Here is a 14,688-nt window from a genome sequence, read left to right on the forward strand (position 1 = left end):
ACCCACGAGTTCCCATTCCAACTCTGCAATTCTGTCTGACTCGCTTGAGGCTGATTTAACTGACCTGGTAGTCCCAACTTTTCATCTTCGTTCAGCTGCTGCTTCTGACTTGGAATCCTCACACATAGACTCAAGGAAATCCCAATCATCCTCTTCTGGGTTCAACAACATCCCATTACATGACGATTTCAAATACTTTATGTCCTCGTAAGTCAACCCATCAACAAAACACTTCACTAACTCCCACAACTCAATCTGGTGGTGCGGGCATTTCCTGATCATCTCCTTATAACGAATAAATACCTCAGGAAATAACTCACCCGGTGACTGTGCAAAATGTCGAATCTCCATCCGGGCTTCGTTAGTCTTCGACTACGAATAATACTCGTTAAGGAAAACCTGCTGCATCTCAGCCCAGCTCTCAATACTGTGTATTGTAGCAAGCTAAACCAGTGTTTTGCTTTGTCTTTTAATGAAAACTGGAACAACCGCAACCGGACCTCATCCTGATCATAAGTACCATCACCAATAGACCCGCAAATAGCTGAGAAATCTGACAAGTGTGAATATGGGTCTTCTGATCCCAGTCCGTGAAAATGAGGAACTATGTTGATGTAGGACGGATGGGATTTAAATGTCGGCTGTCCCTGAACACGCACCCGTGGGACAATTGGTGATGCACCATCTGAAATAGCCGGTCTGAACCGACTGTTAACACCCTAAACCGGAGGCCTGTAATTCCTTTGTCTGGCCCTCGGTTCCTCAAAACCTCCCCGATTAACCTGAATCGTCTGTCTCTGTTCCTCCCGATATCTTCCCATACCACCTCTATCAAGATTCCTGTTCCTCCACCTGTTACCTCTCACCCTAACCGATTCCTCAACCTCATCAACCTCTTCAACACGCAAACTCGCATTGTCATTTCTCGGCCCAAATTCCTCCTCATCTTCCTCTTCTTCGTCTTCAGTGTGAATACTGACATGGTCAAAATCTTGAATAATCGGCTGTCGATGACGATGGGTATTGTTCGGGGCTGATGACCTGGGTCTGTCATGGTTTCGGTTTCGGTTTCTGGAGTGTCGGGCTGAATTTTGGGGTTGTTGGTTGGTGTGTATTGGTGGTGGTAGGTCATTATTTGGTGGGTTTTGATTATTCGGTGGGTTTGGTTCGGGTTGGAAAATATTAATTTCGAGTGGTGGGTCTTGGTGTTGGTTTTGGTTCTAGTTCTGACCTCCATATCTGGCTGTCTGATCTGAGCTCGATTCTGCCAAGCTAAACGTTCAATCTCTGGCTCGTAAATAAGTGGGGAATTTCTTCCTGAATAGTGGGTGTGCATAAACCTGTTACCTGCACAAATAACATACCCCGCGTAAAATGGGAAATAAAACTAAACAAAAACTAAACTAAACAAAGAAATCAATTAATCACAAAAACACTAAGCGCACTAACTCCCCGGCAATGGCGCCATTTTGATGCTAGACTGTCGCTATCTAGTCAAAGACTATTAAATCAGTATCCTAATCACCTTAAACTAGTCAGGGTAAGTAGGGTGTCAAACCACGAGGAGTATGTGGTCAGTGTGTAGTGAAAATGATTCCTAACATTATGAAGTGTTTCAATTAACGAAGTGCTGATCACACTAGCAAATAGTTTGGTTTTAATATTGAGTAAACACGTAAACAACTTTCAAGCAATTAACAAAGACAAGTCACACCCAGGGATTTAAGCAAGTAAACAAACAGCTATCTCATGCAACTTAACAGATTAACGATTAATGATCAACACCGATTGACTAACTAGATAAACCTTAGGCATCCACGCTTACTAACACACGGCACTAGTTATCAAACAGTCCCTGCCAGTGTGACTTAACTAAGGGAAAGTGTATGCTTCATCATATTCAACTAGTCAACACAATCCTATAAGCAATTATCATAGCAACTGGCACAATAATTGTTCTGATCGAAATAAACCTAAACTGACTGAGTGCACAATAATACCAGACATCAATACTCATAGATTAATCAAAGATAGTTACAATTAATTCGTTCTTAATACATGAGAAAAACTGAAATATACAATACTCTACATCCCGGGTATGACTCGAAGGAACTAGCCACGCATCGGCATCTCTCAGGCTTCGGTTATGGTCTGGTAGAACATGTATGATGCTTGGAGATGATTGGAAGTGATGGTGGCTCTCCTTTCTGCTCTGAAAATCGCCTGGAAGGTGAAGAATCGCGTCTAGGGTCGTCAAGATGTAATATAAAACAAAACCCTAACTTTCACGATTTTGGGGACCATCGCATAGCGCGATGGTCTCCTCTCCTGGTCCATCGCGCAATGCAGATCATAATGAAGGGCATCGCGCTACGCGATTCCCTGTCTTCCACACCCATCGCGCTACGCGATGGGTCACTACACTCAGCAAGTCCATATTAATGTCTCGGTTTGTGTGCTGGACATCTCGGGTCTTCATTCCATGCTTGTACAGGCCCAAATTAAGCGCGTTAAGTACCTTTGACCCGAAACACAATAAATATGTATGAAGTACCAAAGTTCCTAAACTAAACGATTAAAACGACTAAGTTAGCAAACTAAAATATGTACAAATAGACCGAACATCACAACTCCAATAAAATGGTAATTGAGTTTGATTTTTTAACTTAACATATATAAATGTGATTTCTTTTCAAGTATAAAACCAAAATTATATTTAATTATTAACATATCCATAACTCACAATATCACATTGTATTCTCATATTTATTTAACACAATCATTTAAGACTGTTAATCGTTTCTCTCTTCATTTTAAAATATAATATATTTATATTTATCTTCTTACAAGAAAGCCTTAGTCTTTGTAAATTTAGTTTTTAAATATGTGACAACGTTTTGCTATAAGTATCATTTTTATACACACAATATTTAATATAACAATATTTATATGAATGTTTTATTTTAAATAAATCAAACATCAAGATTTGGTTTTCAACTTAAAATTACAGTGCATAATATATAAAAACATAATAAAAAAAGTCATAAATAAAAATTATTATATGAAACAATTGAATTTACGTATTACATATAATAACTTTTTATTTTTTATATTTTTCACATGTATGAAACACGGTTTAGTTAATAAAAAAGTTCAAGTTGTCGGACAGATGGTTGTCCCACGGTGCACCCAGTTTTTGTCTTCCCTACAACGTGAGTCATGTGGTCTTATGTGATAACGTGGGCCTCCATTCGTGTGAATTAACGTGTGGGTCAGTCGGTCTCTTGGCTGTGTGACAACCCCTTTCATGTGTCTTTCCATAACATTACTTGGCTCTTTCAAGCCCGATTTAAATATACAAGGTTAGCATTGCCTCCATCATCGTATTTTCTAAATTAGTTTCGTTGATTTTGACTATTGGAAATTTCCATTCAAGAAAGAGATGTACGAAGTTGAGTTGACCTTCCGAAGTGGTTTCTGAATCCAGTCCAACTCAGTCAGATATTCTTGTTATCCTGCCCTGATTAGCATTCCATGTCTTTCATGAAAGATTTTAATCACCTCAAAATTCAAATGAAAGATATCGTGTTGGCCACCAACAGCTTTGAAACAGCCAAGGTGATGGGAAGTGGTGGATTTGGGAGAGTGTATAAAGGAGAACTCTCATCTCCGGAGGGACTAAAGACTTTTGCTTTTAAGAAATTAGATCGTAGGCTAGGGCAAGGGAACATTGAGTTTTGGAAGGAGGTCATGATGCTTTCCAAATACAAACATGAAAATCTCATCTCCCTTATGCACTTCTGCATCGAGGGTGATGAAATGATCCTTGTATATGAGTATGCTTCTCGCGGAAGCCTTGATCGATATCTTAGTGATGCTAATACTCTCACTTGGATCCAACGCCTGAGGGTATGTGTCGGGGCTGCACGTGGATTGCATTTCTTAAGCGATCCTAAGGAGACGCAACAAAGGGTACTTCACCGGGACATTAAAAGCGCCAACATTCTTTTAGATGAGAACTGGATAGCTAAAGTTTCTGATTTTGGACTGTCAAAACTTGGCCCTGCTAACCAAGCACACACGTACCTTGTCTCACATGGTGTTGGCACACCTGGGTATTGTGATCCGTTATATATGGAGTTGGGTTACCTGTCAAAAGAGTCTGACGTTTACTCTTTTGGAGTGGTGTTGTTTGAAATTTTGTGTGGGAGATTATGCTACAAGTTTTGTAATCGTGAGCACACTAAAATTTTCGTTCCTAAGTGGAGACTGTGCTATGATGAGAAAAGGTTAGATGAGATTGTTCTCCCTGGTTTAGAAGAACAAATGGGTCCAGGATCTTTGAAATTATTTTCAGCCATTGCCTATCAATGTGTGAAGAAAACTCGTGAAGAGCGACCCACGATGGCTAAGATCATGAAAACACTTGTGTATTTACTCAAACAACAGGTAAGTTTAATATTCTTTTGTTTTTGAAAGCTTCCAAAGTTGCAACTCGCTAGTCTAAAACCAATTATTTAATGTTAATGAGATCATAATAAAATGGAGTTGACATAAAACATATTTACAGGAGAGTTTTGAAAACAGCCACAGAGAAAGGACTAGCTTGAGGCACAGAGGTCAAACGGTCGATGATGATCATCGCCAAATGTTTAAATCAAGGTCGATCTGTTATGTTTGATAATGAATCTCAAATGTATCTTTAATTTCTGATTTGTTAATTTTTTTTATTTAGTCAATTTGTTATGTTACTAGTCGCAAAGCAAGTTTATGACTATAGTATGGTGAATAATAGATTTCATGACCTGGATGATGGCGATTGCTCTCAATCATCGCCCGTCAGTGATAGCGAGGAATCTGATGACTCCGAAGGTAACACATGATTATTGGAAGTTATTTATCTATCCCATAAATTTTTTGATGTAAAAGAATAGAGGGTGACGGGATGAACTCGTTACGAGTAGAGGTGAAACTTATAACATGTTAACTAAAAGGTCATAATTGTGTTAGTGGATATGCCGGCAAAGACAATTCTTTGAAGGAACACCTCAACAGCGTCTTGTTTCTCAACCGTGGGTAGGGTCGTCTCGTGGGTAAGATAAATGAGGCATCCAGTTTTTTAGGCCTCGATCGTAAATAGGGGTTATGTATTATGGGTTTTTAAAAGTAGAGTTTTTTTAGAATTAGTAACTTATTGATGGGTCACAATTTTAGGAGGATTGTGTGACATCCATTATCATTGTGTTTCATCCATATTACATAATTCTTGGATACTCTCTAGTATAGACGCATAAAGAAAAGAAAAAAAAAAGTTCTCAACATTTTTGTTAGTTTTAGGCCTCCAAGGATGTTTAGCCGGCTCTAATTATGGAGACACCCAATTGAAATTTTAATATACTAATTTGAGTTTTGTGTCAAAAATAGAGGATTCGGAAAGGAGACAACGGAGAAGATCAATATTGTTGCCAAAGAAGCGATGGGACTATTACAATAGCCACACATGTCCAGAAGATCAGTTTAGAAAAGTTTTCGAATGAGTAAACCGACGTTTAATATGATCTGCGACGACTTAGATTCTGCTCTCACTGAAAAGGACACCATTTCCCGTTTGGCGATTCCAGTTCCTCAACAGGTTGCAGTCTGCTTATACCGTTTAGCAAACGGCCATCCTTGGCACACCATATCGTATTTATTTCAATTAAGTATCTCTGAAGGTCGCAAGCTAGTCCTTGAAGTCTGTGATGCAATCCGAACAGTCCTAATGCCCGAATTGTTCCAATGGCAAGAACGTCAAATCAAAACCGAATTCGGGTCAACCTCATGTATTTCTAGATCAATATACACTGCCCGCATCGGCATAATCCAACCGAACACCTACCTGGCTGCATACTTTAACAAAAAGGACTCCAAGCAATATAAAAGAGGATCTCACGTCCAAGGCGTGGTTGACTTCCGAGGCCGCTTCACAGACGTGTGCATTTTCAATGATGGTTCAATGACCATGGACATGCTTAGTCCCAAATTATGGATTCAACGTCCATTTAATGAGAAAATTGGTGAGATGCAAAAGATAGCAGACAATGCAGGTATGAGATTAAAAACAAGATGGGCATGTTTACAAAACATCGCTGAAACCCGGCGTCGAGATTTGCATGTGGTGGTAGAGGCATGCTGTGTTTTGCATAACATTTGTGAGATCAACGATGAGGCCATGGACACGGCCGACCCAATAGTAATGTGGGATAAAGCAAAGACCCCCGTTTTGTCAAAACACAGTTTGCATAAGCTTATGCGATTGAATTATCGTCTCGTTGATTCTGGTGAATATCACGATTTATTATATGCATGACTTCTTCCTATTAAGTTAAATTGATAATTTGTTTTTTTTTATTGATTTATGAATTAGCTTTTCCTCTTTTTTGAGTTATGTTTGTTGATTTGTTTTGTAAGTTTGTTAATTGGGTGACAAACTAAATTTACAAATGAATTGCAACAGGCTTTTTTATTCACTTTAATTTGATTACGAAATTAAAAAATTCCATCATGATGTTCCTTTTTAAATTCAATACAGTACTCCATAGATAGAACTAGTAAAAGTTTGTTTTAACATGAATTTGTGCTTGTTCAAACTTCAATTGGAGTTGATTCTGTTTTCTAGTTATTTTTACCTTTGTTTTTAATTTAGAAAGGATTTGTTTATAATCCTAGTTTCTTATTTAATACATTTGTTTATTGTGTTTCTTGTAAAAAGTGTATTAGTTTTGTTGGATAAGGAACTTATACATAACATGATATACACAACCAAAAATAATTTATTTGCCATGCTGACCCTACATAAGGAAACCTCAATTGATTCCACAAAATTCTATTTCAAAACAGGACAGAAATTGAAGAATTATGATCAAATGGGACATTAATTTATCTACTTAACCATGCCGGAAACAATCAATGGAATAATTGGAAGTTTGGTTGCATTTATCTCCTACACCTCCACACCGCTAATTCAGAATTGAAACTTGTTGGCGTGAGTTCAATTGATATCAGTGCCTTGCTATAGCAACCGAAAGAAAAAATCCATAAAATATAGTTATTATATGTCAAAAGGTACCAACACGTGTTCAGTTTTTGGTTTAACAAGTTTTAGAAGCAAATTCATCTTTTTAAGAAGCAAATTGTATATCCTCAGTTGACTTTAATGGCGACTTATGCGGAATTTGTCCAGCCAAAGCTAATTAAAGTGAATCGTTCAGACTCGTCTAATTTGCATCCATCTGGCTTGTACTTTGATGATGCATCTGTGAATATCTTGAATCTGTTACCATAAAAATCCAGATTCGCCATATTAACCAATCATGCTCATCAAATCATCATTAACAAACTTTTTGTCAGTTTTTCTTATTTTATACATTATTAATGCATCCAGTATGATAATTAATAACCCTAGTGTGTTGTTATTCAAGAGCTTGTATATGTAGCATTCCTCAAATTTCAAGTGATTTAAACTTTTATATTGTTGATAGGTAGCTATGTGATTATTGGTTAGTTAGGATCAATACACTTGACTAGGGTTTGAAGTTTATTTTGGCCCATCAAAAACTAAATGTCCAATCCAGCATAATTAAGCCTAACACAACCAATTAAGCCTAATTAAATTTAGTTGGCCCGGTAGCCAAGTTAGCCCAAACTAATTTAAACCAAACCCAAAAACACTAGCTGAATCCAAAATCATAATTAAACCCATCATCTCTACAACCTATTAATGTGCATAAAAAGTTAAAGGGAAGATAGTCTAAGATATGTTTTGGACTCTGATGCATAATTTGTTATGGTTTCTTCTCAATATACCGATCATCTTCTTATGTTTGTTATCAGAATTCAAAAATTGCCTGATTACCGAATTTGTGTCAAAAGTTGCACATGATTGGACTAAAACCTCAAACTTCAACTACAATTTAAAAATGTACGTTACCAGAATAATAGAAGTTAAGGCATTATAGCATTGTATGCCCTAGATTTGGAAGCAGTAGAATGTAGCAGTAATCACTAATCATCAAAAAGTACAAGGGTCATATTGTAATTAGTTAAAACTTTGTATAGCTATGTTTTAAACAAGTATGTAAAGTCTAGGGTTTAGAGTGTCATAATATAAAGTTTATAACAGGTCAAAACACGTGTCTGTATATGTACTGTCACACCCCAATTTAACGGCAGAACAGGCTGGGGCGCGACAATATCTGTATCATAACTCAAAAACACTAAAATAATATGAGTGTCAATATCTAATTTATTTCATTATATCAAAGCACACAAAGTATTTAAAATAAAAGAAATTACAACAATTGTTTTATTCTTGTTAATTATCTTAACGTCTAATCTAAGTTCTCCACTTCAAATCATCTGAAATAACAACCTATAATATGCATAAAAATAATTTGTCAACAACACATGTTGAGCGAGTAATTCACATTTTGCTGTAATATTAATAATAATATTGAGAAATAAAATAATTCCTTGCGTTAGTGAATAGCATCAATTAACACACTACTAGAAAATAAGCCTAATGCAACATTTTAGTAGCAACTTTTTTCGAATGACTTGCATTTGAATCTAATGCAACCTTGTTAAACATAAAGGTTGCACTAGATATTCTAATGCAACCTTTTTCATAAACAGTTGCAAAATTATACTGAATTTGCAACCTTTTTATTAAAAGGTTGCAAGTTTAACTAAGAATTGCAACTTTTTTTTTTTTGAAAAGTTGCAAATTTTATAAAAATTGCAAATTTTGTTAGAAAGGTTGCATTGAGAAATTTAAACGCAACTCTTATTTTCAAAAAGTTTTATTATTAAAATTAAACAAAAGTGGTTAAATTGATCTCATGAACCAAGCTTTGACTAATATGCTTTAAGAAGACAATATCAAGCATATTAACAAAGTGATGCAATTCCTGTGGCACCGCAGCATGGGTATGCTCTAGTTTTATAGGTTTTTTGACCTTTTTTTATCCCGGACATTGCTCATAGTATTTTGGCAAAGGCTGGTGACCATTACTGATGATTGGCTTAATTTCGATTTAAAAAAAGCTGCATTAACCTCACCGGTTACGGAAACGATTAACCTTTTTTGTTAAAATTTTTACAAAAAAGTAAAAGAACCCATGGGCCCAAGAATATATTCAAACTTGAATTTCCAAATTGATTAATAATTCACCAAACTGACACTTTCGAACCAGAATTTAGCTTTGCTATGCTTAATCAACCGGTAGTCTTTAAAATTACAACAAATATATAAAACTAATTGCATTAATTTATTGATACAATCACACATTCCTTTAATGACTTTTGGTTAACTCAGATCAAAATAGTTAATGTACACACAGAAAGTCAACATTCTTCAATTGAAAGTCAAAATTGACTAAAAAGTCAAATCTTGTACAAATCAACTAACATTTACGAATCCAACTAGTCAACTATGAACAAAAATTTTATGCATAACCATCCAATACACATCAACTATCTTTATTTCTTTTAACGCTTAGTAAAAAAAATAATATATATATATATATATGGTAAGGTTAAAATGAAAACCCACTTGAATTGTGACAACTCTAGAAATTCATTCTCAACCACATGTTTTTAATTAAAGTTTAAAATTGTGGTCCACAATTAAAGTGAATAAAAAATGTAAATATAAATATAACATTTTCTCTCTTCTGAAAACATATATTAAAATTAGTAAAAAAATGTTAAAAAATAGCAAAACATTTTTTTTATGTTTCGATGTTTTGTATTAAATGTTACAACATATATTACATGTAACAACTCTAGAAATTCATATATTACATATATTACATATATTACAACTCTAGAAATTCATTCTCAACCACATGTTTTTAATTAAAGTTTAAATCTTGTGGTCCACAATTAAAGTGAATAAAAAATGTAAATATAAATATAACATTTTCTCTCTTCTGAAAACATATATTAAAATTAGTAAAAAAATGTTAAAAAATAGCAAAACATTTTTTTTTATGTTTCGATGTTTTGTATTAAATGTTACAACATATATTACATGTAACAAAAAAAACGATGTTACATAGGGTTTTTACGGGTTTTCACAACTCAAGTGGGTTTTCATTTTATACTTTACCTATATATATATATATATATATATATATATATATATATATACCTTAGAAAGCACATCCATGTGGTTAAAGTAAAAGGAGTAATACTTAAAAAAAATAATAGGTAACAACAAGATTTGAACTCAAGACTTGAGGGTTTAATAGATAAAATGCAAACCAACATGCCAACAACTTTTTCTTCTTATTCTCAACCAGCATAAATAAATTCAATTCCAAGATTTTGTAACAGTTAGTTTTATTATTTACTAATCAAATGCATCATTCATATCGCTCTAGAGTTTCAGTTAAGGAGATAAAAGAAAAGATTAGAAGGAAATAAACAAATATGGTGTTAGACTTACAAACCAGGTTCGTATATCAATTCCATATTAAACCGTATCTAAAAGATGGCGGGTGTTTCTCCCACATCCCGCCATGTCTTCAACCACCTTCCATCATCATTCTTTCACAAATCATCATGTATCAAGAGAATTCAAGAAGTCGTGTCAACAATTTCATGCCTGAGTAATTGCTGAGGTAACACCAGCATTCGGATTCGTTTTAATTTGATGTTAATTTATACAATAATTAGTGTAATTTGATGTTTATTTTGTTGTTTGGTCACTGAGTTCATTTGAATTCAATCAATATGTTGTTGCAAATTTAATGATTCACCATCATGTACCTGTATCATCTAGTTCGGTTTTCGGATGATAATAGCACAACTGTACTAGTATACTTTGTTGGATCCTACGGTCCATATTTTGATATGATTATCTTGTAGAAGTGAAATAATTAAAACATTTCTAGTAGATTTGTTAATTGTTGTATTTATGAAATCGAATTACCTAAAGCCCGTATTGGAGTACTTCTACTTGTGTGTTCCTCCCAACTCGGGAACACATAAGATGTTTAATTTCCATTCTTTTTCTTTCCTTTCCATTAAACTTGGGAACATTAAATAAAATCAGGTACATAATTAAGTTCGATTAGTGATATGCTAGTATTGATCAATGGTTCATGATATAAGTTATGATTAATCTTCAAATCAAATTGATTGTTCCAACATTTTATTTGAAGTGTATAACTATCTGAATCTTGCCATTTTAATTTTAATTACCTTAAATCATAGCGTTTAGTAGTTTAGTTAATTGTTTTTGTATGTGAATCAAATTATTTTCTTATTGCATTCTAAAATTGATTATCAATAAAGTAGTGTTTGGTTCAACGCTTCTTCTGAATTCTATTAATGTTTTTTATATAGTACGTGAATGGTGGCCTCTTAATTACACGCTTTAGTTATTTTAGCTTATAATGGATCAATTCAATTTAAGGTTCCATAGCAGGTCAAATGGCCATTGTAATATATCGTCGGTTGGTTTAACATATATTATCATGATTGATCTTTATACTAATGATTTTGAATTTTTACCTCCTTGTTTCTATTAAATTCAGGATACAAGAGACATGGAAAATGTTAGAGATTGGATGTATGTGCCTAGACGATGACCTGAATTTGAAGCCGGAGTTATTGATTTCCTTAATGCTTCATTTGCTAAAGTAGCAAAAGGATCTCAAATTTGTTGTCCTTGCAAACGATGTAAAAACCATTATTGGTATCGAAGAGATGAAGTATTTGATCATTTAAAAGGACACGGATTTGTAGAAGATTACTATGTGTGGGTTTTTCATGGAGAAAGTCAATCACAAACAAGATTTAATGCTGGTATAGATGATAATGGGGATGGTATGCATGACAATTTTGATGAATTATTGCATGATAGGTTTAGAGATATTGTAAGGGAAACAAGTATGGTACAAGAGGGTTTAGTAAAGATGCCAATAAGTTCTATAAACTGGTAGAAGATGGAAAGGAAGAGTTGTACCCTGGGTGTAAAAGTTTTTTGAAACTATCTTCCATTGTCACACTTCTTCAGTACAAGAACCTTCACGGGCTTAGTAATGTGGCATTTGATGATCTTCTACAACTTTTAAAAAAGATGTTTCCAGAGGCAAAACTTCCAGCTAGTTTTACTAAAGCTAAAAAAGTAATAAAAGATTTAGGGCTGGATTATAAGAAAATTCCTGCATGCCCAAATGATTGTATGCTTTATTGGAAAGAGTATAAAGATGCTGAAGTGTGCCACATTTGCCATACCTCTAAGTGGAAACAACAAGATATTGAAAAACAACAGAATAAGAATAATATCGAGCATTCTAAAACATGTTCAAAAGTTCCGGCTAAAGTGGTGTGGCATTTTCCATTAAAACCAAGGCTCGAAAGTCTTTTCATGTGTACAGCTAAACATATGACATGGCATGATGAAGGACGTCCTAAAGATGGAAATTTACGACATCCTGCAGATGGGCAAAGCTGGAAGGAATTTGATTCTTTATATCCTCATTTTGCAAAAGAAACTAGAAATGTGAGGTTAGGGTTATCAAGTGATGGATTTAATCCGTTTGGAACAATGAGCATTACTCATCGCACTTGGCCTGTGGTGTTAATTAATTACAATTTGCCTTCATGGATGTCACTGAAACTCGAATACTTTATGTTATCTTTGTTAATTCCTAGACCCGAATCTACAGGTAATAACATAGATATTTACTTACAACCATTTGTTGAGGAGCTTAAAGATTTGTGGGTTAATGGGTTGGAGACATACGATAAATCTAAAGATGAGACCTTTAAATTGTATGCAGCTTTAATATGGACAATTAGTGATTTTCCAGGTTACTCAATGTTATCGGGGTGGAAAACTAAGGAAAATTTTGCATGTCCAAGTTGTAATCATGAGACTAGCTCACTTTACTTGAAGCATAGTAAGAAAACATGCTACATGGATCACCGCAGATTTTTAGATGGTGAAAACCCATGGCGACTTAACAAGAATGCCTTTAATGGGAAGACTGAGTCAAGGCTTTCTCTAAAACCTTTATCAGGTGTTGAAGCTCTGAGTGATCTATTTGGTTTTAACAATCTATTTGGTAAGACACACAAAAAAAAAGAAAAATGATAGTTCTTGCCCATGGAAGAAAAGGTCAATATTTTTTGACTTGCCGTACTGGCAATTCAATAAATGTTGGCATAATCTTGACGTGATGCACATTGAAAAAAAATATATGTGACAACGTGATTAGAACTTTGTTGGATATTGGCGGGAAGTCAAAAGATCACCCGAAAGCACGATTTGACCTTTTAGATCTTCGCATCAAAGAAAGTCTTCAGCCAAAACTTTTTGAAGATGGTGAGCATGTTATCATGCAAAAAGCATGCTTCTCAATGTCTTCAGAAGAGAAAGTTAAGTTTTGTCGTGTTCTGAAGGAAACAAAATTACCTTACGCGTGCGCGTCTAATATTGCGCGTTGTGTACATTCTTCGAAAAAGAAATTTTCAGATTACAAGAGTCATGATGCTCACATCTTTTTGCATTACTTGCTTCAAGTTGCTATCCGAAAATCTTTACCAAAGCATGTGCTATCCCTTTAATTAGGTTGGGTGTCTTTTTTCGGAGCTTGTGTGGCAAAGTAATTAAGCCTGGTGACCTTGACATATTACAACTAGAGATTACAGAAACGTTATGTGAATTTGAGAAAATATTCGTGCCAGCATTTTTTGACATAATGGTGCATTTACCTATCCACTTAGTAAATGAAGTTAGGCTTGGCGGACCTGTTCAGTATAGATGGATGTTTTTTATGGAGAGATACTTGTGCAAGTTGAAGTCATATGTGCGGAACAAGAGCCGGCCAGAAGGATCCATAGCAGAAGGATATTTGATTGAAGAATGCTTGAATTTTTGCTCACGTTATATGCAAGGAGACAATGAAACACCTAATAACGGTGCAGATGATACCGATGATTTAATGAAGGAAGGTGCCACATAAAGATAAAATATGGGAGTATGTTTTGGTAAGTTTTTAAGTAAGTTCATTTTATTTATTTGCTATACTTTATTTTTCATAACTAAATTATAACTTTTTTAAAGGAAAAATACGACGTGCCAGATGCTGCTAAAACTTGGGTTTTAATGACTATTGGACACTCGTATAAAGTACACAAATTCAGGTTTAAGAATAAACACTTCTATCAGTATAAGGACAACAAAACAAGATGGAAGAACATGCCTAAAAATATTCCAGGAGACGATTTCTCACAGTTGATGAGGTTATGGAATAATAAAGATGAGGCAGTAATTTTATAAACAATTTATTTATTACCAATATTTGTTATTTAGAGTTTTCTATTAGCTGAGGTGTTTATATAAATGCATATCCAGAAACGTTGTTTACGGGCTAAGGAAATACGCATGACTCAAAAGAACATGCACACAGCTGGCCCAAAAAGTTTTGCTAGAATTCGTGAACAGATGGTAAACATGTCTTTGTTTTTCTCATAATTTATGTTTTTTAACGTTCAAGATGCTAATTCTATTTTACTTATGTATGTTTTCATGAATGTAGAGAAATAAAGACCCAAACAAGGAATAACCCGGTTTAGCTAAATTATTTGAACACACACGTAAAAGAACGGAAGGGCGTGTATATCGTGATTCAT

The 14,688-nt window shown here is 34.6% G+C and overlaps 3 protein-coding genes across 3 annotated transcripts; all 3 read left to right on the top strand.

Annotated features, from left to right (window-relative positions):
* The first annotated feature begins 3,534 nt into the window (after window positions 1-3,534).
* On the top strand, window positions 3,535-5,537 carry LOC143548846 (putative serine/threonine-protein kinase PBL7). Its single transcript, XM_077039912.1, has 4 exons — window positions 3,535-4,449; window positions 4,571-4,662; window positions 4,736-4,872; window positions 5,425-5,537. The coding sequence occupies exons 1-4, from the start codon at window positions 3,535-3,537 to the stop codon at window positions 5,535-5,537; spliced, it is 1,257 nt and encodes a 418-aa protein (XP_076896027.1).
* LOC143548847 (uncharacterized) lies at window positions 5,534-6,349 on the top strand. The gene has a single exon (XM_077039913.1). The coding sequence runs from the start codon at window positions 5,534-5,536 to the stop codon at window positions 6,347-6,349; it is 816 nt and encodes a 271-aa protein (XP_076896028.1).
* Window positions 6,350-11,865: 5,516 nt separating this feature from the next.
* On the top strand, window positions 11,866-14,018 carry LOC143548848 (uncharacterized). The gene is made up of 3 exons (XM_077039914.1): window positions 11,866-11,874; window positions 11,918-13,118; window positions 13,696-14,018. Exons 1-3 carry the CDS (start codon window positions 11,866-11,868, stop codon window positions 14,016-14,018), a joined length of 1,533 nt encoding a protein of 510 aa, XP_076896029.1.
* Window positions 14,019-14,688: the final 670 nt, after the last annotated feature.

Source organism: Bidens hawaiensis, unplaced genomic scaffold (genome assembly GCF_021521415.1).
Source record: "Bidens hawaiensis isolate Kalapana, Puna unplaced genomic scaffold, B.hawaiensis_p1.1 tig00015256_1, whole genome shotgun sequence".
NCBI classification, from domain to species: Eukaryota; Viridiplantae; Streptophyta; class Magnoliopsida; order Asterales; family Asteraceae; genus Bidens; species Bidens hawaiensis.